Consider the following 23809-nt stretch of genomic DNA (forward strand, 5'->3'; position numbering starts at 1 on the left):
TGGGCTCCAGAACCACCATCATGGTGTCTCCAACCCCTTTGAGATGGTCTCCAACCCCCTTGAGATGGTCTCCATCACCCTGATGGGCTCCAGAACCACCATCGTGGTGTCTCCAACCCCCTTGAGATGGTCTCCAACCCCTTTGAGATGGTCCCCATCACCCTGATGGGCTCCAGCCCCATCCAGGAGGCCCCACTGGGAGGTTCCCACCACCACGCTGGTCTTGGACCCCCCCCGAGGTCCTGGTGGTGGCCCCTCCGTCCTCACCTTTCGGGGCATCTTGCCCAGGACCCACTCCAGCTCCAGGTTGACGGGGGTGGGGAGCCCCTCGTGGGACGCCCCCTCGGCCACCGGCGCCGCCAGGTCGTCCACCAGCACGATCTGGGGTGGGATGGAGGGTCAGGACCTCCAGAGACCAACCAGGGACCTCCAGAACCCAACCAGGGACCTCCAGGGACCAACCAGGGACCTCCAAAACCAACCCAGGGACCTCCAGAGCCACCCCAGGGACCTCCAGAACCCAACCAGGGACCTCCAGAGCCACCACAAGGACCTCCAGAGCCACCCAGGGACCTCCAGAGCCCAACCAGGGACCTCCAGAGCCCAACCAGGGACCTCCAGAGCCACCACAAGGACCTCCAGAGCCACCCCAGGGACCTCCAGAGCCACCCCGGGACCTCCAGAGCCACCCCAGGGACCTCCAGAGCCACCCAGGGACCTCCAGAGCCACTCAGGGACCTCCAGAGCCACCACAAGGACCTCCAGAGCCACCCAGGGACCTCCAGAGCCCAACCAGGGACCACCCACTTGGTGGCCACCAACCCCTTTCTATCTCCAACCTTCTTGGTGGCCACCAACCCCTCTATATCCTCAACCTTCTTCGTGGCCACCAACCCCTCTATATCTCCACCCATCTTGGTGGCCACCAACCCCTCCATATCCTCAACCTTCTTGGTGGCCACCAACCCCTCCATATCCTCAACCTCCTTGGTGGCCACCAACCCCTCCATATCCTCAACCTCCTTGGTGGCCACCAACCCCTCCATATCCTCAACCTTCTTGGTGGCCACCAACCCCTCTATATCCTCAACCTTCTTGGTGGCCACCAACCCCTCCATATCCTCAACCTTCTTGGTGGCCACCAACCCCTCCATATCCTCAACCTTCTTGGTGGCCACCAACCCCTCTATATCCTCAACCTTCTTGGTGGCCACCAACCCCTCCATATCCTCAACCTTCTTGGTGGCCACCAACCCCTCTATATCCTCAACCTTCTTGGTGGCCACCAACCCCTCCATATCCTCAACCTTCTTGGTGGCCACCAACCCCTCCATATCCTCAACCTCCTTGGTGGCCACCAACCCCTCCATATCCTCAATCTTCTTAGTGGCCACCAACCCCTTTCTATCTCCACCCATCTTGGTGGCCACCAACCCCTCTATATCCTCAACCTTCTTGGTGGCCACCAAGCCCTCCATATCCTCAACCTTCTTGGTGGCCACCAAGCCCTCCATATCCTCAACCTCCTTGGTGGCCACCAACCCCTCTATATCCTCAACCTTCTTGGTGGCCACCAAGCCCTCCATGTTCTCAAGATCCTTGGTGGCCAGCGCCCACCTTGCCGTGGCCGGTGATGGTCCCCACGGCCTGGAGGGGACACCTCTCGCGCTCGCCGAGCTCCCGCAGGCGCCGCAGCCCCCCGGGGGCCACCAGCAGCGCGTTGGACTCCTGGTACTCGGCCCCCCACAGCTCCAGCACGCTCAGCGTCGGGTCCCCCCGCTGCCCGACACCAAACTGGGGTTACTGGGGGGGACTGGGAGGGACTGGGGGGGACTGGGAGGGACTGGGGGGGACTGGGAGGGACTGGGAGGGACTGGGAGGGACTGGGAGGGGACTGGGAGGGACTGGGAGGGGACTGGGAGGGACTGGGAGGGACTGGGAGGGGACTGGGAGGGACTGGGAGGGACTGGGGGGGACTGGGAGGGACTGGGAGGGACTGGGAGGGACTGGGAGGGGACTGGGAGGGACTGGGAGGGGACTGGGAGGGACTGGGAGCACTGGGAGCACCTGGAAGCGGCTGGCGTAGATGAGGGCCCCCGCGGGGTCACTGAGCTCCTTGAGGACGTTCCCTGGGGACAACGAGGACACGGACCTCAGGGACCTCGGGGACCTCAGGGACCTCCACATCCTCCACCTTCTCCTCATCTCCAGCTCCTCAAGGTCCTCCAGGATCTTCTCCCACCCCCACATCCTCCACCTTCTCCACCTCTCCAGCTCCTCAATGTCCTCCAAGATCTTCTCCCACCTTCTCCACATCTCCAGCTCCTCAAGGTCCTCCAGGATCTTCTCCCACCCCCACGTCCTCCACCTTCTCCACCTCTCCAGCTCCTCAAGGTCCTCCAGGATCTTCTCCCACCCCCACGTCCTCCACCTTCTCCACCTCTCCAGCTCCTCAAGGTCCTCCAAGATCTTCTCCCACCCCCCCATCCTCCACCTTCTCCACATCTCCAGCTCCTCAATGTCCTCCAGGATCTTCTCCCACCCCCCCATCCTCCACCTTCTCCACATCTCCAGCTCCTCAAGGTCCTCCAGGATCTTCTCCCACCTTCTCCACCTCTCCAGCTCCTCAAGGTCCTCCAGGATCTTCTCCCACCCCCACGTCCTCCACCTTCTCCACACCTCCAGCTCCTCAAGGTCCTCCAAGATCTTCTCCCACCCCCCTGTCCTCCACCTTCTCCACATCTCCAGCTCCTCAATGTCCTCCAGGATCTTCTCCCACCCCCACGTCCTCCACCTTCTCCTCATCTCCAGCTCCTCAAGGTCCTCCAGGATCTTCTCCCACCTTCTCCACCTCTCCAGCTCCTCAAGGTCCTCCAAGATCTTCTCCCACCCCCCCGTCCTCCACCTTCTCCACATCTCCAGCTCCTCAATGTCCTCCAGGATCTTCTCCCACCCCCACATCCTCCACCTTCTCCACATCTCCAGCTCCTCAATGTCCTCCAGGATCTTCTCCCACCTTCTCCACATCTCCAGCTCCTCAATGTCCTCCAGGATCTTCTCCCACCCCCACGTCCTCCACCTTCTCCACATCTCCAGCTCCTCAAGGTCCTCCAGGATCTTCTCCCACCTTCTCCACATCTCCAGCTCCTCAAGGTCCTCCAAGATCTTCTCCCACCCCCCCGTCCTCCACCTTCTCCACATCTCCAGCTCCTCAATGTCCTCCAAGATCTTCTCCCACCTTCTCCACCTCTCCAGCTCCTCAATGTCCTCCAAGATCTTCTCCCACCTTCTCCACATCTCCAGCTCCTCGAGGTCCTCCAGGATCTTCTCCCACCCCCACATCCTCCACCTTCCCCACATCTCCAGCTCCTCAATGTCCTCCAGGATCTTCTCCCACCCCCCCATCCTCCACCTTCTCCACCTCTCCAGCTCCTCAAGGTCCTCCAAGATCTTCTCCCACCCCCACGTCCTCCACCTTCTCCTCATCTCCAGCTCCTCAATGTCCTCCAGGATCTTCTCCCACCTTCTCCACCTCTCCAGCTCCTCAATTTCCTCCAGGATCTTCTCCCACCCCCACGTCCTCCACCTTCTCCACCTCTCCAGCTCCTCAAGGTCCTCCAGGATCTTCTCCCACCCCCACATCCTCCACCTTCTCCACATCTCCAGCTCCTCAAGGTCCTCCAGGATCTTCTCCCACCCCCACCTTCTCCACCTTCTCCACATCTCCAGCTCCTCAAGGTCCTCCAGGATCTTCTCCCACCCCCCCGTCCTCCACCTTCTCCACCTCTCCAGCTCCTCAAGGTCCTCCAGGATCTTCTCCCACCCCCACGTCCTCCACCTTCTCCACATCTCCAGCTCCTCAAGGTCCTCCAAGATCTTCTCCCACCTTCTCCACCTCTCCAGCTCCTCAAGGTCCTCCAAGATCTTCTCCCACCCCCACGTCCTCCACCTTCTCCACATCTCCAGCTCCTCAAGGTCCTCCAAGATCTTCTCCCACCCCCACATCCTCCACCTTCTCCACCTCTCCAGCTCCTCAAGGTCCTCCAGGATCTTCTCCCACCCCCACGTCCTCCACCTTCTCCACATCTCCAGCTCCTCAATGTCCTCCAAGATCTTCTCCCACCTTCTCCACCTCTCCAGCTCCTCAAGGTCCTCCAGGATCTTCTCCCACCCCCACGTCCTCCACCCTCTCCACATCTCCAGCTCCTCAATGTCCTCCAAGATCTTCTCCCACCCCCACGTCCTCCACCTTCTCCACATCTCCAGCTCCTCAATGTCCTCCAGGATCTTCTCCCACCCCCACGTCCTCCACCTTCTCCACATCTCCAGCTCCTCAATGTCCTCCAGGATCTTCTCCCACCTTCTCCACATCTCCAGCTCCTCAATGTCCTCCAGGACCTTCTCCCACCCCCACATCCTCCACCTTCTCCATCCCCGTTGACCTCCCCGTCCCCATCAAGTCCTCCCCAGGACCTCCAGGTTGTCCCCGTGTCCCCCCCCCGGTACCGTTGCCGCCGGCGCCCTGGTCGTGGATGCTGAGGATGGGGTTGTCCTCCCCGCTCTCCACGCAGCCGCGCAGCACCCGGTTCAGCTTCTGCTCCATCTCCGCGTCCCCGCGCTGCACGGCCCCCAGGTCCCTGTCCTCCGCGTTGTCCCCCTGCACCTGCACCGGGGACATTGGGGACCTTCCAGGTCATGGGGACCCCCCAAAACCCACCTCGAACCACCCCAAACCACAAGGTTCCACCTCAAAGCCCCCCTAGATCCCTCAAAGCCCCCCTAGATCCCTCAAAGCCCCCCTAGATGCCTTCAAGCCCCCCTAGATGCCTTCAAGCTCCACTAAAATCCATCCGGATCTTCTCAACCCCATCCAGATCTTCTCAATCCTCAATGTTGAGGACCCCCAAGGACCTTCCGACTCATGGGGACCCCCCAAAACCCACCTCAAACCACCCCAAACCACAAAGGTTCCACCTCAAAGCCCCCCTAGATCCCTCAAAGCCCCCCTAGATGCCTTCAAGCCCCCCTAGATGCCTTCAAGCTGCACTAAAACCCCCCCAGATCTTCTCAATCCTCAACGTTGGGGAGCCCCAAGGACCTTCCAACTCATGGGGACCCCCCCAAACCACCAGGTCCCACCTCAAAGCCCCCCTAGATGCCTTCAAGATCCACTAAAATCCATCCGGATCTTCTCAACCCCACCAAGATCTTCTCAGTCCTCAACACTGGGAAGCCCCAAGGACCTTCCAACTCATGGGGACCCCCCAAAACCACCAGGTCCCACCTCAAAGCCCCCCTAGATGCCTTCAAGCTCCACTAAAATCCATCCGGATCTTCTCAACCCCACCCAGATCTTCTCAGTCCTCAACATTGGGAAGCCCCAAGGACCTTCCAACTCATGGGAACCCCCCAAAACCACCAGGTCCCACCTCAAAGCCCCCCTAGATGCCTTCAAGCTCCAGTAAAACCCACACAGACCTTCTCAGTCCTCAATGTTGGGGACCCCCAAGGACCTTCCAACTCATGGGGACCCCCCAAAACCACCAGGTCCCACCTCAAAGCCCCCCTAGATGCCTTCAAGCTCCACTAAAATCCATCCGGATCTTCTCAACCCCCCCAGATCTTCTCAGTCCTCAACATTGGGAAGCCCCAAGGACCTTCCGACTCATGGGAACCCCCCAAAACCACCAGGTCCCACCTCAAAGCCCCCCTAGATGCCTTCAAGCTCCAGTAAAACCCACACAGACCTTCTCAGTCCTCAATGTTGGGAAGCCCCAAGGACCTTCCAACTCATGGGGACCCCCCAAAACCCACCTCAAACCACAAGGTTCCACCTCAAAGCCCCCCTAGATCCCTCAAAGCCCCCCTAGATGCCTTCAAGCTCCAGTAAAACCCACACAGACCTTCTCAGTCCTCAATGTTGGGGACCCCCAAGGACCTTCCAACTCATGGGGACCCCCCAAAACCCACCTCAAACCACCCCAAACCACAAGGTGCCACCTCAAAGCCCCCCTAGATTCCTCAAAGCCCCCCTAGATGCCTTCAAGCTCCACTAAAATCCATCCGGATCTTCTCAACCCCCCCCAGATCTTCTCAACCCCCTCCAGAACTTGAGGTCCCCCCCAAACTTGAGGTCCCCCCCTACCTGGATGGAGGAGGCGGCGCCGCCCCCAACCCCGATACGGTAGACGGGACCCCCGACCTTCACCACCAACATCCCTAGGGGGGGACACGGAGGGGGGTTAGGGGGTCAGGGAGGTGGTTTTGGGGTCCCACCAGGCTCAGGAGGAGGTTTTGGGGGTCAGGGAGGTGGTTTTGGGGTCCCACCAGGCTCAGGAGGAGGTTTTGGGGGTCAGGGAGGTGGTTTTGGGGTCCCACCAGGCTCAGGAGGAGGTTTAGGGGGTCAGGGAGGTGGTTTTGGGGTCCCACCAGGCTGAGGAGGAGGTTTAGGGGGGTCAGGGAGGTGGCTTTGGGGTCCCACCAGCCTCAGGAGGAGGTTTTGGGGGTCAGGGAGGTGGTTTTGGGGTCCCACCAGGCTCAGGAGGAGGTTTTAGGGGGTCAGGGAGGTGGTTTTGGGGTCCCACCAGGCTCAGGAGGAGGTTTAGGGGGGTCAGGGAGGTGGTTTTGGGGTCCCACCAGGCTCAGGAGGAGGTTTTAGGGGGTCAGGGAGGTGGTTTTGGGGTCCCACCAGGCTCAGGAGGAGGTTTAGGGGGGTCAGGGAGGTGGTTTTGGGGTCCCACCAGGCTCAGGAGGAGGTTTAGGGGGTCAGGGAGGTGGTTTTGGGGTCCCACCAGGCTGCGGGGGCTCCTTGCGGACGTGAATGTCCTCGATGGCGCCGATGCCACCGCTGAACATGATGGGTTTGATCCACTCGCGACGTTCTCCGTCCGGCAGGACCTGCCCGAAGGAGCGAGCGAAGCCTGCGCAGACACCGCAACGTCCTCAGCACCCTCGAGGTTCTCTGAGGTTCCTCAAGATCCTCAAGCTCCTCAAGATCCTCAAGGTTCTCTGAGGTTCCTCAAGATCCTCAAGATCCTCGAGATCCTCGAGGTCCCTCAAGATCCTCAAGATCCTCAAGGTTCTCTGAGGTTCCTCAAGATCCTCAAGATTCCTCAAGGTTCCTCAAGGTTCTCAGAGGTTCCTCAAGGTTCTCAGAGGTTCCTCAAGGTTCTCTGAGGTTCCTCAAGATCCTCAAGATTCCTCAAGGTTCCTCAAGGTTCTCAGAGGTTCCTCAAGGTTCTCAGAGGTTCCTCAAGATCCTCAAGGTCCCTCAAGATCCTCAAGATCCTCAAGGTCCCTCAAGATCCTCAAGGTTCCTCAAGATCCTCAAGGTTCTCGAGATCCTCAAGGTTCCTCAAGATCCTTAAGGTCTTCAAGGATCCTCAAGATCCTCAAGGTTCCCTGAGGTTCCCCAAGACCGTGGAGCTCATTGGATGCCACCTAGAGCTTCTCCAAGGTTCTCTGAGGATCCTCAAGATCCTCAAGGTCCCTCAAGATCCTCAAGGTTCCCCAAGACCGTGGAGCTCATTGGACACCATCTAGAGCTTCTCCGAGGTTCTCTGAGGATCCTCAAGATTCTCAAGGTTCTCTGAGGTTCCTCAAGATCCTCAAGGTTCCTCAAGGTCCTCAAGGTTCCCTGAGGTTCCTCAAGATCCTCAAGGTTCCTCAAGGATCCTCAAGGTTCTCAGAGGTTCCTCAAGGTTCCCCAAGACCGTGGAGCTCATTGGACGCCACCTAGATCTTCTCCGAGGTTCTCTGAGGATCCTCAAGGTGCCCCCCCGGGCTCCTCCCAGGCCCTGGAGGTCCCCGTTGTCCCCCCCCCCACCTCCTCACCGGCCAGGACGGGTTCTCCAAACTTGTTGCCGTAGTCGCTGGCTCCGTCGCTGGCGCCGATGGCCACCTCGGCCGGCCGGGCGAAGGACGACGGGTACGGCAGCGACGGGTCCTCCCAGGGCAGCGGGTAACCTGGGGGGGGGGGGGACACGGGGTCACCTGGGGTGGGGGCGCGGGAGAAGGTCCCGTGGACCTGGAGAAGGTCCCATGGATTTGGGAGGGACCCTAAGGTGGAGTTTGAGGTTCTCAGAGGGGGTTTTGGAGGGTCTCGTGGGGGGTTTGGAGGGTCTCGTGGTGGTTCTGGAGGTTCTCGTGGTGGTTCTGGAGGTTCTCGTGGTGGTTTTGGAGGTTCTCGTGGTGGTTCTGGGTTCTCCAGGTGGGTTTCGGGCTTCAAGGGTGGGTTTGGAGGGTCTCATGGCGGTTTTGGAGGTTCTCATGGTGGTTTTGGGCTTCAAGGGTGGGTTTGGAGGGTCTCGTGGGGGGTTTGGAGGGTCTCCAGGTGGGTTTTGGGCTTCAAGGGTGGGTTTGGAGGGTCTCATGGTGGTTTTGGAGGGTCTCATGGTGGTTTTGGAGGTTCTCGTGGTGGTTCTGGGTTCTCCAGGTGGGTTTTGGGCTTCAAGGGTGGGTTTGGAGGGTCTCATGGCGGTTTTGGAGGGTCTTATGGTGGTTCTGGAGGTTCTCATGGTGGGTTTGGGCTTCAAGGGGGGGTTTGGAGGGTCTCATGGCGGTTTTGGAGGGTCTTATGGTGGTTCTGGAGGTTCTCATGGTGGTTTTGGGCTTCAAGGGTGGGTTTCAAGAGTCTTATGGTGGGTTTGGAGGTTCTCGTGGGGGGTTTGGAGGGTCTCGTGGGGGGTTTGGAGGGTCTCGTGGGGGGTTTGGGCTTCAAGAGTGGGTTTGGAGGGTCTCGTGGGGGGTTTGGAGGGTCTCGTGGGGGGTTTGGGCTTCAAGAGTGGGTTTGGAGGGTCTCGTGGGGGGTTTGGAGGGTCTCGTGGGGGGTTTGGAGGGTCTCGTGGTGGGTTTGGGCTTCAAGGGTGGGTTTTGAGGTTCTCATGGTGGTTTTTGAGGTCCTCATGGTGGTTTTTGAGGTCCTCATGGTGGTTTTTGAGGGTCTCCATGGAGATTTTGGGCTTCCAGGGTGGGTTTGGGGGCTCCTAAGGGGGGATTTTGAGGTTCTCATGATGGTTTTGGGTTCTCCATGGTGGCTTTTGAGGTTCTCATGGTGGTTTCTGGGTTCTCCATGGAGATTTTGGGCTTCCAGGGTGGGTTTCAGGGCTCCTAAGGGTGAATTTTGAGGTTCTCATGATGGTTTTGGGTTCTCCAGGGTGGTTTTGGGCTTCAAGGGTGGGTTTCGGGGCTCCTAAGGGGGGATTTTGAGGTTCTTATGGTGGTTTTGGGTTCTCCATGGAGATTTTGGGCTTCCAGGGTGGATTTTGAGGTTCTCATGACGGTTTTGGGTTCTCCAGGGTGGTTTTGGGCTTCAAGGGTGGGTTTTGGGGCTCCTAAGGGGGGATTTTGAGGTTCTCATGATGGTTTTGGGTTCTCCATGGTGGCTTTTGAGGTTCTTATGGTGGTTTTGGGTTCTCCATGGTGGCTTTTGAGGTTCTCATGGTGGTTTTGGGGCTCCTAAGGGGGGATTTTGAGGTTCTCATGATGGTTTTGGGTTCTCCATGGTGGCTTTTGAGGTTCTTGTGGTGGTTTCTGGGTTCTCCATGGAGCTTTTGGTCTCCCAGGGTGGGTTTTGGGGCTCCTAAGGGTGGATTTTGAGGTTCTCATGATGGTTTTGAGTTCTCCATGGTGGCTTTTCAGGTTCTCATGGTGGTTTTGGGGCTCCTAAGGGGGGATTTTGAGGTTCTCATGATGGTTTTGGGTTCTCCATGGTGGCTTTTGAGGTTCTTATGGTGGTTTTGGGTTCTCCATGGTGGCTTTTGAGGTTCTCATGGTGGTTTTGGGGCTCCTAAGGGGGGATTTTGAGGTTCTCATGATGGTTTTGGGTTCTCCATGGAGCTTTTGGTCTCCCGGGGTGGGTTTGGGGGCTCCTAAGGGTGGATTTGGGGGGCTCGGAGGTCTCACCAGGCAGCAGGAGGTTCCCGAAGCTGTAGCCGGCGGTGCCCGCGATGACGTGGGCGCCTCTCCCCGTGCACTGGACGTCCCGGATGCGGCCACCGGTGCCCGTGGTGGCTCCGCTGAACGGCGCCACCGCTGGTGGGACGAGAAGAAACCACCCTCAGGTCCCACCCCGGCTCGTCCCGTCCCACCGCACCCCACCCCAACCCCGAGGACCAACCGGTGGGGAAGTTGTGGGTCTCGGCGGTGAAGATGACGTGGCGGATGGTGGTTTTCAGGTGGAAGGCGCTGGGCTTGGCGGGGTCACCAGGCCATAAAGACGTGACCGGGACCCCTCGGATGGCGCTGGGGGGGGACAAGGAACCATAAGTGGGGTCTTCAAGCTTCATCTCATGGGTGGTGGGACCTCAAAACTTCATCGTATCATCACCTCGTGGGTGGTGGGACCTCCAAACTTCATCCTCTCATCACCTCGTGGGTGGTGGGACCTCCAAACTTCATCCTCTCATCACCCCGTGGGTGATGGGACCTCAAAACTTCATCCTCTCATCACCCCGTGGGTGGTGGGACCTCAAAACTCCATCCTCTCATCACCTATGGGTGATGGAACCTCTCCCGAGCTCCACAGCATCATCATTTATGGCTGGTGGAGCTCCTCAACCTTCACGTTCTCATCCCCCGTGGGTGGTGGGACCTCAAAACTTCATCCTCTCATCACCTATGGGTGATGGAACCTCTTCTGAGCTCCATGTCATCATCCCCATGGGTGGTGGGACCTCAAAACTTCATCCTCTCATCACCTATGGGTGGTGGAACCTCTCCCGAGCTCCACAGCATCATCATCTACAGCTGGTGGAGCTCCTCAACCTTCACGTTCTCATCCCCCCGTGGGTGGTGGGACCTCAAAACTTCACGTCACGGTCCCCCCCCGGGTGGTGGGACCTCCCGAGCGTGGTCCCCACCTGCTGTTGTCGCTGAACTTGATGACGTTGTTGGGGTTGCTGGAGCTCTGGGTGCCCATGATGCTCTGGAAGAGCGACTGGGGCTTCTCCTGCCCGTCCACCACCAGGCGCCCCTTGAAGAACCAGTGGCGACTGTGCTCGCTGCGGACACCGGGGGGGTCAGCGGGGACATGGGGACACCGGGGGGGGGTCAGTGGGGACACCACGTGAGGTCAATGGGGTCAATGGGGACACCAGGTGAGGTCAATGGGGTCAATGGGGTCAATGGGGACATGGGGATGGAGGTGGGGTCAATGGGGACAGCAGGTGAGGTCAATGGGGTCAATGGGGTCAATGGGGACACCAGGTGAGGTCAATGGGGACACCAGGTGAGGTCAATGGGGTCAATGGGGACACCAGGTGAGGTCAATGGGGACATGGGGATATGGGGATGGAGGTGGGGTCAATGGGGACATCGGGGGGGGTCAATGGGGACATGGGGACACTGGGGGGGGGGTCAGTGGGGTCAATGGGGACATGGGGACACTGGGGGGGGTCAGTGGGGTCAATGGGGACATGGGGATGGAGGTGGCATCAAGGGGGACATGGGGACACCAGGTGAGGTCAATGGGGTCAATAGGGACATGGAGATGGAGGTGGGGTCAATGGGGACACCAGGGGGGGTCAATGGGGACACTGGGGGGAAGGTCAGTGGGGTCAATGGGGACACCAGGGGGGGTCAATGGGGACACTGGGGGGAAGGTCAGTGGGGTCAATGGGGACACCAGGGGGGGTCAATGGGGACACTGGGGGGAAGGTCAGTGGGGTCAATGGGGACACCAGGGGGGGTCAATGGGGACATGGGGACAGTGGGGCGGGTCAGTGGGGTCAATGGAGACATGGGGACACGAGGTGGGATCAATGGGGACACCAGGTGAGGTCAATGGGATCAATGGGGTCAACGGGGAGGAGGTGGGCTCAAGGGGGACATGGGGACACCAGGAGGGGTCAATAGGGTCAATGGGGACATGGGGATGGAGGTGAGGTCAATGGGGACACCAGGGGGGGTCAATGGGGACACTGGGAGGAGGGTCAGTGGGGTCAATGGGGACACCAGGGGGGGTCAATGGGGACATGGGGACACCAGGTGAGGTCAATGGGGACATGAGGTGAAGTCAATAGGGTCAAGGGGGACATGGGGACACCAGGTGGGGTCAATGGGGACATGGGGATGGAGGTGGCATCAAGGGGGACATGGGGACACCAGGGGGGGTCCCCGGGGCCCAGGGGGAGGTGGTGCCGGCCGGGGGTGTCCCCCGGGGCGGTGGGGGTGGCCGCGGGGACCTGTTGGACTGGGCCAGGTCGAAGCACTCCACCGAGGTGGGGTTGCGGCCGGCCTGGACGAAGAGCCGCGTGTAGAACTGGACGTCCCAGGGGTCGAAGGCGAGACCTGGGGACAACAGCGGCCCGTCACCTCGCAGCTCGACTTCTCCACGTCCCACGTCCTCCAAGTTCTCACATCTCAACTTCTCCAGCCCTCCAAGTTCTCACATCTCAAGTTCTCCAGCCCTCCAAGTTCTCACATCCCAAGTTCTCTGTGTCCTACATCCTCCAAGTTCTCACATCTCAACTTCTCCATCTCCCACGTCCTCCAAGTTCTCACATCTCAACTTCTCCAGCCCTCCAAGTTCTCACATCTCAGGTTCTCCATGTCCTACGCCCTCCAAGTTCTCACACCTCAAGTCCTCCAGCCCTCCAGGTTCTCACATCTCAAGTTCTCCAGCCCTCCAAGTTCTCACATCTCAACTTCTCCATGTCCCACGTCCTCCAAGTTCTCACATCTCAACTTCTCCAGCCCTCCAAGTTCTCACATCTCAACTTCTCCAGCCCTCCAAGTTCTCACAGCTCAGGTTCTCCATGTCCTACGCCCTCCAAGTTCTCACACCTCAAGTCCTCCAGCCCTCCAAGTTCTCACATCTCAGGTTCTCCAGCCCTCCAAGTTCTCACATCTCAACTTCTCCATGTCCCACGTCCTCCAAGTTCTCACATCTCAACTTCTCCAGCCCTCCAAGTTCTCACATCTCAACTTCTCCAGCCCTCCAAGTTCTCACATCTCAGGTTCTCCAGCCCTCCAAGTTCTCACATCTCAACTTCTCCATGTCCCACGTCCTCCAAGTTCTCACATCTCAACTTCTCCAGCCCTCCAAGTTCTCACATCTCAACTTCTCCAGCCCTCCAAGTTCTCACAGCTCAGGTTCTCCATGTCCTACGCCCTCCAAGTTCTCACACCTCAAGTCCTCCAGCCCTCCAAGTTCTCACATCTCAGGTTCTCCAGCCCTCCAAGTTCTCACATCTCAACTTCTCCACGTCCCACATCCTCCAAGTTCTCACACCTCAAGTTCTCCAGCCCTTCAATTTCTCACACCTCAACTTCTCCATGTCCCACTTCCTCCAAGTTCTCACATCTCAGGTTCTCCAGCCCTCCAAGTTCTCACACCCCACGTTCTCCATCTCCCAGTGTTCTCCACATCCTCTCAGTCCCATCTTCTCCACGTTCTCCACATCCCATGTTCTCCATCTTCTCCAAATCCCATGTCCTCCATGTCCTCCACGTCCCACCATGTTCTCCATCCTCTCCAAGTCCCACGTTCTCCACGTTCTCCAAGTCCTCCCCCACCCCGTTCTCCACGTTCTCCGTGTCCCTCACCCAGCTCCCGGTCGGCCTCCTCCAGGGCGCGGGCTCCTCCTCCCAGGACGTCGATGCTGGTGACGGGGACGGGCTTGACGGGGACCTCGAAGGTCACCAAGGGCTCCGGGTAGAGCTGCTCGGTCATCGGGTCCCTCAGCGCCCGCCCCAGGCGCTCGGCCGCCCCCGACGGTGGCCGCCCCTCGAACTGGGGACACGGGGACACAGGGGTCACCTCCAGCCACCCCACGGGGACATGGGGACACCTCCAGCCACCCCAGAGGGACACCAGGGTCACCTCCAGCCACCCCATGGGGACACCAGGGACACGTCCAGCCACCCCATGGGGACACCGGGGTCACCTCCAGCCACCCCATGGGGACACCGGGGTCACCTCCAGCCACCCCAGAGGGACACGGGGACACCTCCAGCCACCCCATGGGGACACCGGGGTCACCTCCAGCCACCCCATGGGGACACGGGGACACCTCCAGCCACCCCATGGGGACACGGGGACACCTCCAGCCACCCCATGGGGACACCGGGGTCACCTCCAGCCACCCTAGAGGAACACGGGGACACCTCCAGCCACCCCATGGGGACACCAGGGTCACCTCCAGCCACCCCATGGGGACACCGGGGTCACCTCCAGCCACCCCATGGGGACACCGGGGTCACCTCCAGCCACCCCAGAGGGACACGGGGTCACCTCCAGCCACCCCAGAGGAACACGGGGACACCTCCAGCCACCCCATGGGGACACCAGGGTCACCTCCAGCCACCCCAGAGGGACACGGGGTCACCTCCAGCCACCCCACGGGGACACCAGGGTCACCTCCAGCCACCCCATGGGGACACGGGGGTCACCTCCAGCCACCCCATGGGGACACGGGGATCACCTCCAGCCACCCCATGGGGACACCGGGGTCACCTCCAGCCACCCCAGGGGGACACGGGGATCACCTCCAGCCACCCCATGGGGACACCAGGGTCACCTCCAGCCACCCCACGGGGACACCAGGGTCACCTCCAGCCACCCCAGAGGGACACCGGGGTCACCTCCAGCCACCCCACGGGGACACGGGGATCACCTCCAGCCACCCCATGGGGACACCGGGGTCACCTCCAGCCACCCCAGGGGGACACGGGGGTCACCTCCAGCCACCCCAGAGGGACACGGGGACACCAGGGTCACCTCCAGCCACCCCAGAGGGACACGGGGACACCTCCAGCCACCCCATGGGGACACCAGGGTCACCTCCAGCCACCCCATGGGGACACCGGGGTCACCTCCAGCCACCCCAGAGGGACACGGGGACACCTCCAGCCACCCCATGGGGACACCAGGGTCACCTCCAGCCACCCCATGGGGACACGGGGGTCACCTCCAGCCACCCCATGGGGACACGGGGGTCACCTCCAGCCACCCCAGAGGGACATGGGGACACCTCCAGCCACCCCATGGGGACACCGGGGACACCTCCAGCCACCCCATGGGGACACCAGGGTCACCTCCAGCCACCCCAGAGGGACACGGGGACACCTCCAGCCACCCCATGGGGACACCGGGGTCACCTCCAGCCACCCCATGGGGACACCGGGGACACCTCCAGCCACCCCATGGGGACACCGGGGTCACCTCCAGCCACCCCAGAGGGACACAGGGACACCTCCAGCCACCCCATGGGGACACCAGAGTCACCTCCAGCCACCCCATGGGGACACGGGGTCACCTCCAGCCACCCCATGGGGACACCAGGGTCACCTCCAGCCACCCCAGAGGGACACCGGGGACACCTCCAGCCACCCCATGGGGACACCAGGGTCGCCTCCAGCCACCCCAGAGGGACACGGGGACACCTCCAGCCACCCCATGGGGACACCTGGGTCACCTCGACCCACCCCATGGGGACACCGGGGTCACCTCCAGCCACCCCACGGGGACACCGGGGTCACCTCCAGCCACCCCATGGGGACACAGGGACACCTCCAGCCACCCCATGGGGACACCAGGGTCACCTCCAGCCACCCCAGAGGGACACGGGGTCACCTCCAGCCACCCCATGGGGACACCGGGGTCACCTCCAGCCACCCAGAGGGACACGGGGTCACCTCCAGCCACCCCATGGGGACACCAGGGACACCTCCAGCCACCACATGGGGACACCGGGGACACCTCCAGCCACCCCAGAGGGACACGGGGACACCAGGGTCACCTCCAGCCACCCCATGGGGACACCGGGGTCACCTCCAGCCACCCCATGGGGACACCAGGGTCACCTCCAGCCACCCCAGAGGGACACCAGGGTCACCTCCAGCCACCCCAGAGGGACACGGGGTCACCTCCAGCCACCCCATGGGGACACCGGGGTCACCTCCAGCCACCCCATGGGGACACCGGGGTCACCTCCAGCCACCCCATGGGGACACCAGGGTCACCTCCAGCCACCCCAGAGGGACATGGGGACACCTCCAGCCACCCCATGGGGACACCGGGGTCACCTCCAGCCACCCCATGGGGACACCGGGGTCACCTCCAGCCACCCCAGGGGGACACGGGGACACCGGGGTCACCTCCAGCCACCCCAGAGGGACACGGGGTCACCTCCAGCCACCCCACGGGGACACCAGGGTCACCTCCAGCCACCCCATGGGGACACCAGGGTCACCTTCAGCCACCCCAGAGGGACACGGGGACACCTCCAGCCACCCCAGAGGGACACCGGGGTCACCTCCAGCCACCCCAGAGGGACACCGGGGTCACCTCCAGCCACCCCATGGGGACACCGGGGTCACCTCCAGCCACCCCAGATGGACACGGGGACACCTCCAGCCACCCCATGGGGACACGGGGACACCTCCAGCCACCCCACAGGGACACCGGGGTCACCTCCAGCCACCCCATGGGGACACCGGGGTCACCTCCAGCCACCCCAGAGGGACACGGGGTCACCTCCAGCCACCCCATGGGGACACCAGGGTCACCTCCAGCCACCCCATGAGGACACTGGGGTCACCTCCACCCACCGCAGGGGGACACGGGGACACCTCCAGCCACCCCATGGGGACACCAGGGTCACCTCCAGCCACCCCAGAGGGACATGGGGACACCAGGGTCACCTCCAGCCACCCCATGGGGACATGGGGACACCTCCAGCCACCCCATGGGGACACGGGGCCACCTCCAGCCACCCCAGAGGGACACGGGGACACCTCCAGCCACCCCATGGGGACACCAGGGACACCTCCAGCCACCCCATGGGGACACCAGGGTCACCTCCAGCCACCCCAGAGGGACACGGGGACACCTCCAGCCACCCCATGGGGACACCAGGGTCACCTCCAGCCACCCCATGGGGACACCGGGGTCACCTCCAGCCACCCCAGAGGGACACGGGGTCACCTCCAGCCACCCCACGGGGACACCGGGGTCACCTCCAGCCACCCCAGAGGGACACTGGGGTCACCTCCAGCCACCCCAGAGGGACACGGGGTCATCTCCAGCCACCCCAGAGGGACACGGGGTCACCTCCAGCCACCCCACGGGGACACCAGGGTCACCTCCAGCCACCCCAGAGGGACACCAGGATCACCTCCAGCCACCCCATGTGGACACGGGGTCACCTCCAGCCACCCCAGAGGGACACCGGGGTCACCTCCAGCCACCCCATGGGGACATTCTTGGGACCCCAAGACTGGAGGGGACCCCAAGGACCCCAAGGACACAGGGGACAGGGGGACCCCAAGGGGACCCTGAAGGACATGGGGACACTGGGACCCCAGTCCCCTCCCCCTTGTTCCCAGTCCCTCCCAGTGGCTCCCAGTCACCGTGAGCAGGAGGCGCCGGGCCCTCTCCAGGCGCCGCACCCTCCCCAGTCCGGCCGCGCGGCACAGGGCGACGGCGTTGGTGGAGTCGGCCGTGCAGACCCCCAGCCTGGAGGGGTCGGGGAGCACCCATGGGACCCCCCCCCTCACCCCAAAACCCCCCAGCACCCATAAAACCTTCCCCAGCACCCATGGGTGCTCCCCCCCCCCAAGGCTTTGAGGTGGAACCCATGGAGAACGTTGAGGTTGAAGGTGCCACCAAGGGTTCCTCCAGCACCCACGGGACCCCAACTCATTCTAGGAGCCCCCCCTCACCCTGAGACTCCCCAGCACCCATAAAACCTTCTCCAGCACCCATGGGACCCCCCCAAACACCCATTAAAGGGGGGTCCTACCCAACCTAACTGGGCTTTGAGGTGGAAACCATGGAGAACGTTGAGGTTGAAGGTGCCACCGAGGGTTCCTCCAGCACCCATGGGACCCCAACTCATTCTAGGACCCCCCCCCCACCCCTGGGACCCCCCCCCCCCAGCACCTATAGGAGACGCCCAGCACCCCTGGGACCCCAGGAACCTCCATCCATGGGACACCAGGACCTTCCAGCACCCCAGGAACCTCAATCTATGGACCTCCTGGACCCCTAGGACCCCAGGAACCTCCATCCATGGGACACCAGCACCCCTAGGACCCCAGGAACCTCCATCCATGGGACACCAGCACCCCTAGGACCCCAGGAACCTCCATCCATGGGACACCAGCACCCCTAGGACCCCAGGAACCTCCATCCATGGGACACCAGCACCCCTAGGACCCCAGGAACCTCCATCCATGGGACACCAGCACCCCTGGGACCCCAGCAACCTCCATCCATGGGACACCAGCACCCCTAGGACCCCAGGAACCTCCATCCATGGGACACCAGCACCCCTAGGACCCCAGGAACCTCCATCCATGGGACACCAGCACCCCCAGGACCCCAGGAACCTCCATCCATGGGACACCAGCACCCCCAGGACCCCAGGAACCTCCATCCATGGGACACCAGCACCCCAGGACCCCAGGAACCTCCATCCATGGGACACCAGCACCCCCAGGACCCCAGGAACCTCCATCCATGGGACACCAGCACCCCTAGGACCCCAGGAACCTCCATCCATGGGACACCAGCACCCCCAGGACCCCAGGAACCTCCATCCATGGGACACCAGCACCCCAGGAACCTCCATCCATGGGACACCAGCACCCCCAGGACCCCAGGAACCTCCATCCATGGGACACCAGCACCCCTAGGACCCCAGGAACCTCCATCCATGGGACACCAGCACCCCCAGGACCCCAGGAACCTCCATCCATGGGACACCAGCACCTCTAGGACCCCAGGGATCTCCATCCATGGGACACCAGCACCCCTGGGACCCCAGGAACCTCCATCCATGGGACACCAGCACCCCAGGAACCTCCATCCATGGGACACCAGCACCCCTGGGACCCCAGGAACCTCCATCCATGGGACACCAGCACCCCTGGGACCCCAGCAACCTCCATCCATGGGACACCAGCACCCCAGGAACCTCCATCCATGGGACACCAGCACCCCTGGGACCCCAGCAACCTCCATCCATGGGACACCAGCACCCCCAGGACCCCAGGAACCTCCATCCATGGGACACCAGCACCCCCAGGACCCCAGGAACCTCCATCCATGGGACACCAGCACCCCTAGGACCCCAGGAACCTCCATCCATGGGACACCAGCACCCCTGGGACCCCAGCAACCTCCATCCATGGGACACCAGCACCCCCAGCACCCCAGGAACCTCCATCCATGGGACACCAGCACCCCTAGGACCCCAGGAACCTCCATCCATGGGACACCAGCACCCCTAGGACCCCAGGAACCTCCATCCATGGGACACCAGCACCCCAGGAACCTCCATCCATGGGACACCAGCACCCCAGGAACCTCCATCCATGGGACACCAGCACCCCTAGGACCCCAGGAACCTCCATCCATGGGACACCAGCACCCCCAGGACCCCAGGAACCTCCATCCATGGGACACCAGCACCCCCAGGACCCCAGGAACCTCCATCCGTGGGACACCAGCACCCCTAGGACCCCAGGAACCTCCATCCATGGGACACCAGCACCCCTAGGACCCCAGGAACCTCCATCCATGGGACACCAGGATCCCTAGGACCCCAGGAACCTCCATCCATGGGACACCAGCACCCCCAGCACCCCAGGAACCTCCATCCATGGGACACCAGCACCCCAGGAACCTCCATCCATGGGACACCAGCACCCCTAGGACCCCAGGAACCTCCATCCATGGGACACCAGCACCCCTGGGACCCCAGGAACCTCCATCCATGGGACACCAGCACCCCCAGCACCCCAGGAACCTCCATCCATGGGACACCAGCACCCCCAGGACCTCAGGAACCTCCATCCATGGGACACCAGCACCCCTAGGACCCCAGGAACCTCCATCCATGGGACACCAGCACCCCTAGGACCCCAGGAACCTCCATCCATGGGACACCAGCACCCCAGGAACCTCCATCCATGGGACACCAGCACCCCCAGGACCCCAGGAACCTCCATCCATGGGACACCAGCACCCCTAGGACCCCAGGAACCTCCATCCATGGGACACCAGCACCCCAGGAACCTCCATCCATGGGACACCAGCACCCCCAGGACCCCAGGAACCTCCATCCATGGGACACCAGCACCCCTAGGACCCCAGGAACCTCCATCCATGGGACACCAGCACCCCTAGGACCCCAGGAACCTCCATCTATGGGACACCAGCACCCCTAGGACCCCAGGAACCTCCATCCATGGGACACCAGCACCCCTAGGACCCCAGGAACCTCCATCTATGGGACCTCAGGACCTCCCAGCACCCATGGGACCTCAGGACTTGCCCCCCCATGGTCCCCCCCGTACCTGGGTCCGATCTCCAGGAGCACCTGGGTGTCCGTGGGGCTCAGGAAGCTCCGTGAGGCCACGTCCTCCCCCCCGGCCAGTGGTGACCCCAGCACCCAGCGCAGGACACGGGCCTCGCCCGCCCCGGGGGGCTCGTCTCCTGCACCACCAGCACCTTCAAGCTCTCCAGGTGCTCCATGGACCCACCTCCTCCCATGGCTCCACCTCCTCCATGGCTCCACCTCCTCCCATGGCCCCACCTCCTCCATGGACCCACCTCCCACCTCCTCATGGTGTCCTCATGACCTCCCGTCCCCATGTTCTCCAGGGCCTTGTGTCCTCCTGTCCTCCATGGACCCACCTCCCACGTCCCCGTGGTGTCCCACGTCCTCCATGACCCAGGTCTCCATGTCCCCACGATGTCCCCTCATGACCTGGTGTCCCCATATCCCACGTCCTCCATGTCCCACGTTCTCCAGGTCCTCCATGTTCTCCATGGCTCCACCTCCCACGTCCCCATGAGGTCCCCTCACAACCTGGTGTCCCCATATCCCACGTTCTCCAGGTCCTCCAAGTTCCATATTCCATGTTCTCCATGTCCTCCATGGCTCCACCTCCCATGTCCCCTCACGACCTGGTGTCCCCATATCCCACGTCCTCTAGCTCCTCCATATTCCATGTTCTCCATGTCCTCCAGGTCCCCATGTCCCCCATGGACCCACCTCCCATGTCCCCTCAAGACCTGGTGTCCCCATATCCCACATCCTCCATGTCCCACGTCCTCCAGGTCCCCATATCCCACGTTCTCCATGTTCTCCAGGTCCCCACGATGTCCCCTCAAGACCTGGTGTCCCCATATCCCACGTTCTCCACGCCCCACGTCCTCCAGGTCCCCATATCCCGCGTTCTCCATGTTCTCCTTGATGTCCCCTCAACACCTGGTGTCCCCATACCCCACGTCCTCCACGTCCCACGTCCTCCAGGTCCCCATACCCCACGTCCTCCATGTCCCACGTCCTCCAGGTCCCCATATCCCACGTTCTCCATGTTCTCCATGATGTCCCCTCAAGACCTGGTGTCCCCATATCCCACGTCCTCCACGTCCCACGTCCTCCAGGTCCCCATATCTCACGTTCTCCATGTCCCCACGATGTCCCCTCAACACCTGGTGTCCCCATATCCCACGTCCTCCATGTCCCACGTCCTCCAGGTCCCCATATCCCATGTTCTCCACGTTCTCCAGGTCCCCACGATGTCCCCATATCCCACGTCCTCCATGTCCCACGTCCTCCAGGTCCCCATATCCCATGTTCTCCATGTTCTCCAGGTCCCCACGATGTCCCCATACCCCACGTCCTCCATGTTCCATGTTCTCCAGGTCCTCATATTCCACGTTCTCCAGGTCCCCAGGTCCCCACGATGTCCCCTCAAGACCTGGTGTCCCCATATCCCACGTCCTCCACGTTCTCCATGTCCCCACGATGTCCCCCCGCCCCGTACCGTCCCACTCCAGGTAGTAGCAGATCTCGCAGGTGACCCCGGTGACCGCCGGCTCCACCGCTCGGGCCACTCGCAGGGGGGACCCCAACCCCACCCCTTGGGGGGCCCCCCCGGACCCTTCCTTGGCCCCTTGGGGACCCCCCGAACCCTCGGGGGGGGCCGGACGCACGTAGAACCTCAGCAACTGCATCTGGGGGGGGGGGGGGGGGTTGGAGACCCAAAAAGTTGGGGACCCCCCCTTCTCAGACCCCCCCCAAACCCCCTGAGAACCCCTCAGACTTGACCGCCCCCCCCAAACCCCCCCTGGACCCCCCCAAAAAAAATTGGGACCCCCCCCCAAAAAACTTTGGGACCCCCCCAAAACCCATGGGAACCCCTCAAACTTGACCCCCACACACACTTTCACCCCCTCCTTGCACCCCAAAACCCATGAGGACCCCCCCTCAAACTTTGGGACCCCCCCAAAACCCCCTGGGACCCCCTCAAACTTGACCCCCCCACACACTTTTACCCCCCCCTTGCACCCCAAAACCCATGAGGACCCCCCCTCACACTTTGAGACCCCCCCAAAACCCCCCGGGACCCCCTCAAACTTGACCCCCCCTCACTTTTACCCCCCCTTGCACCCCAAAACCCACGAGGACCCCCCCCAAAACCCTGAGAACCCCCCAAACTTGCCATTCCCCCACCCCAAAACCCCCCAGGACCCCCCCAAATCCTCCCCCTGCACCCCAAGCCCCCCCCAGGACCCCCCCAAATCCCCCCCCTGCACCCCAAATCCCCCCCCTGCACCCTAAACCCCCCCAAATCCCCCCTTGCATGCCAAAACCCCCCCAGGACCCCCCTAAATCCCCCCCTGCACCCCCAAACCCGCCCCGGGACCCCCCCAAATCCCCCCCCTGCACCCCAACCCCCCCAGGACCCCCCCAATTCCCCCCCCTGCACCCCAAAACCCCCCCAAATCCACTCCCTACACCCCAAAACCCCCCCAGGACCCCCCCAAATCCCCCCCCTGCACCCCAACCCCCCCCCAGGACCCCCCTCAAATCCCCCCCCTGCACCCCAAAACCACCCCAGGACCCCCCCAAATACCCCCCGCACCCCAAAAACCCCCCAGGACCCCCTCAAATCCCCCCCCTGCACCCCAAAATCCCCCAAATCCCCCCCCTGCACCCCAAGCCCCCCCAGGACTCCCTCAAATCCCCCCCCTGCACCCCAAAACCCCCCCAGGACCCCCCTGAATCCACTCCCTACATCCCAAAACCCCCCCAGGACCCCCCTAAATCCCCCCCCTGCACCCCAACCCCCCCCAGGACCCCCTTAAATTCCCCCCCCTGCACCCCCAAACCCCCCCAGGACCCCCCCTAAATCCACTCCCTACACCCCAACCCCCCCCCAAAAATTAGAGACCCCCCCAAAACCCCTTGGGAACCCCCCAAACTCGCCCCCCCCACCCCCTAAACCCCCCCACCCCCCCAAAATTTAGCCCCCCCCCCCATCCTCCAAAACCCTCGAGAACCCCCAAACCCAGGCCCCCCCCAAAGCCTGGACCCCCCCCAACCTCTCCCCCCACTCCTTGCACCCCAAACCCCCCCCCTCCCCCCTCAATCCCCCCCCCCGAGGTGCCCCCACCCCCCCCCGCACCACACGCGGCTCCGCAGCCTCTGACCCCTCCGGCCCCGCGGGGCCGCGACCAGAGGGGAGGGGGCGGGGTCTGGAGGGAGGGAAGGGGGCGTGGTCACCCCAAGCCACGCCCCCTTCTTCCATATATAGTCATTAGGGGCGTGGTCTTCGCGGCGAGGCGCGCCACGCGGGCTCGGAGGGGGGCGTGGTCACCTCAAGCCACGCCCCCTTCCGTTAGAGGCTATGGAGGGGGCGTGGCTTGAGGAGAGGGGGCGTGGCTTGAGGTGGCCACGCCCCCTCCGCGCGCTGCGGCCGCGCGGGAAATGAGCTTCCCCCCCCCACTATGGAGAGAGGAGCGGGGGGGGGACTGGGGGTACTGGGAGGGGACTGGGAGCACTGGGAG

General features: G+C 62.5%; 1 protein-coding gene across 1 annotated transcript in view; it reads right to left on the bottom strand.

The window, feature by feature from the left end:
• Window positions 1-23456, bottom strand: part of PFAS (phosphoribosylformylglycinamidine synthase) — a 50777-nt gene extending 27321 nt beyond the window's left edge. The window contains exons 1-16 of the mRNA XM_069882576.1: window positions 23428-23456; window positions 21784-21973; window positions 20305-20443; window positions 17353-17458; window positions 13546-13732; window positions 12183-12288; window positions 10860-11000; window positions 10118-10242; window positions 9904-10032; window positions 7834-7965; window positions 6792-6920; window positions 6146-6219; window positions 4507-4663; window positions 2068-2129; window positions 1618-1779; window positions 268-381 (exon numbers count right to left, since the gene is read on the bottom strand). Of these exons, the coding sequence (XP_069738677.1) occupies window positions 268-381; window positions 1618-1779; window positions 2068-2129; window positions 4507-4663; window positions 6146-6219; window positions 6792-6920; window positions 7834-7965; window positions 9904-10032; window positions 10118-10242; window positions 10860-11000; window positions 12183-12288; window positions 13546-13732; window positions 17353-17458; window positions 20305-20443; window positions 21784-21973 (1953 nt within the window). The 5' untranslated portion in view covers window positions 23428-23456. The remainder of the gene's footprint in view (window positions 1-267; window positions 382-1617; window positions 1780-2067; window positions 2130-4506; window positions 4664-6145; window positions 6220-6791; window positions 6921-7833; window positions 7966-9903; window positions 10033-10117; window positions 10243-10859; window positions 11001-12182; window positions 12289-13545; window positions 13733-17352; window positions 17459-20304; window positions 20444-21783; window positions 21974-23427) is intronic.
• Between the last annotated feature and the right edge of the window lie 353 nt (window positions 23457-23809).

Source organism: Phaenicophaeus curvirostris, unplaced genomic scaffold, assembly GCF_032191515.1.
Source record: "Phaenicophaeus curvirostris isolate KB17595 unplaced genomic scaffold, BPBGC_Pcur_1.0 scaffold_213, whole genome shotgun sequence".
Classification (NCBI taxonomy): Eukaryota; Metazoa; Chordata; class Aves; order Cuculiformes; family Cuculidae; genus Phaenicophaeus; species Phaenicophaeus curvirostris.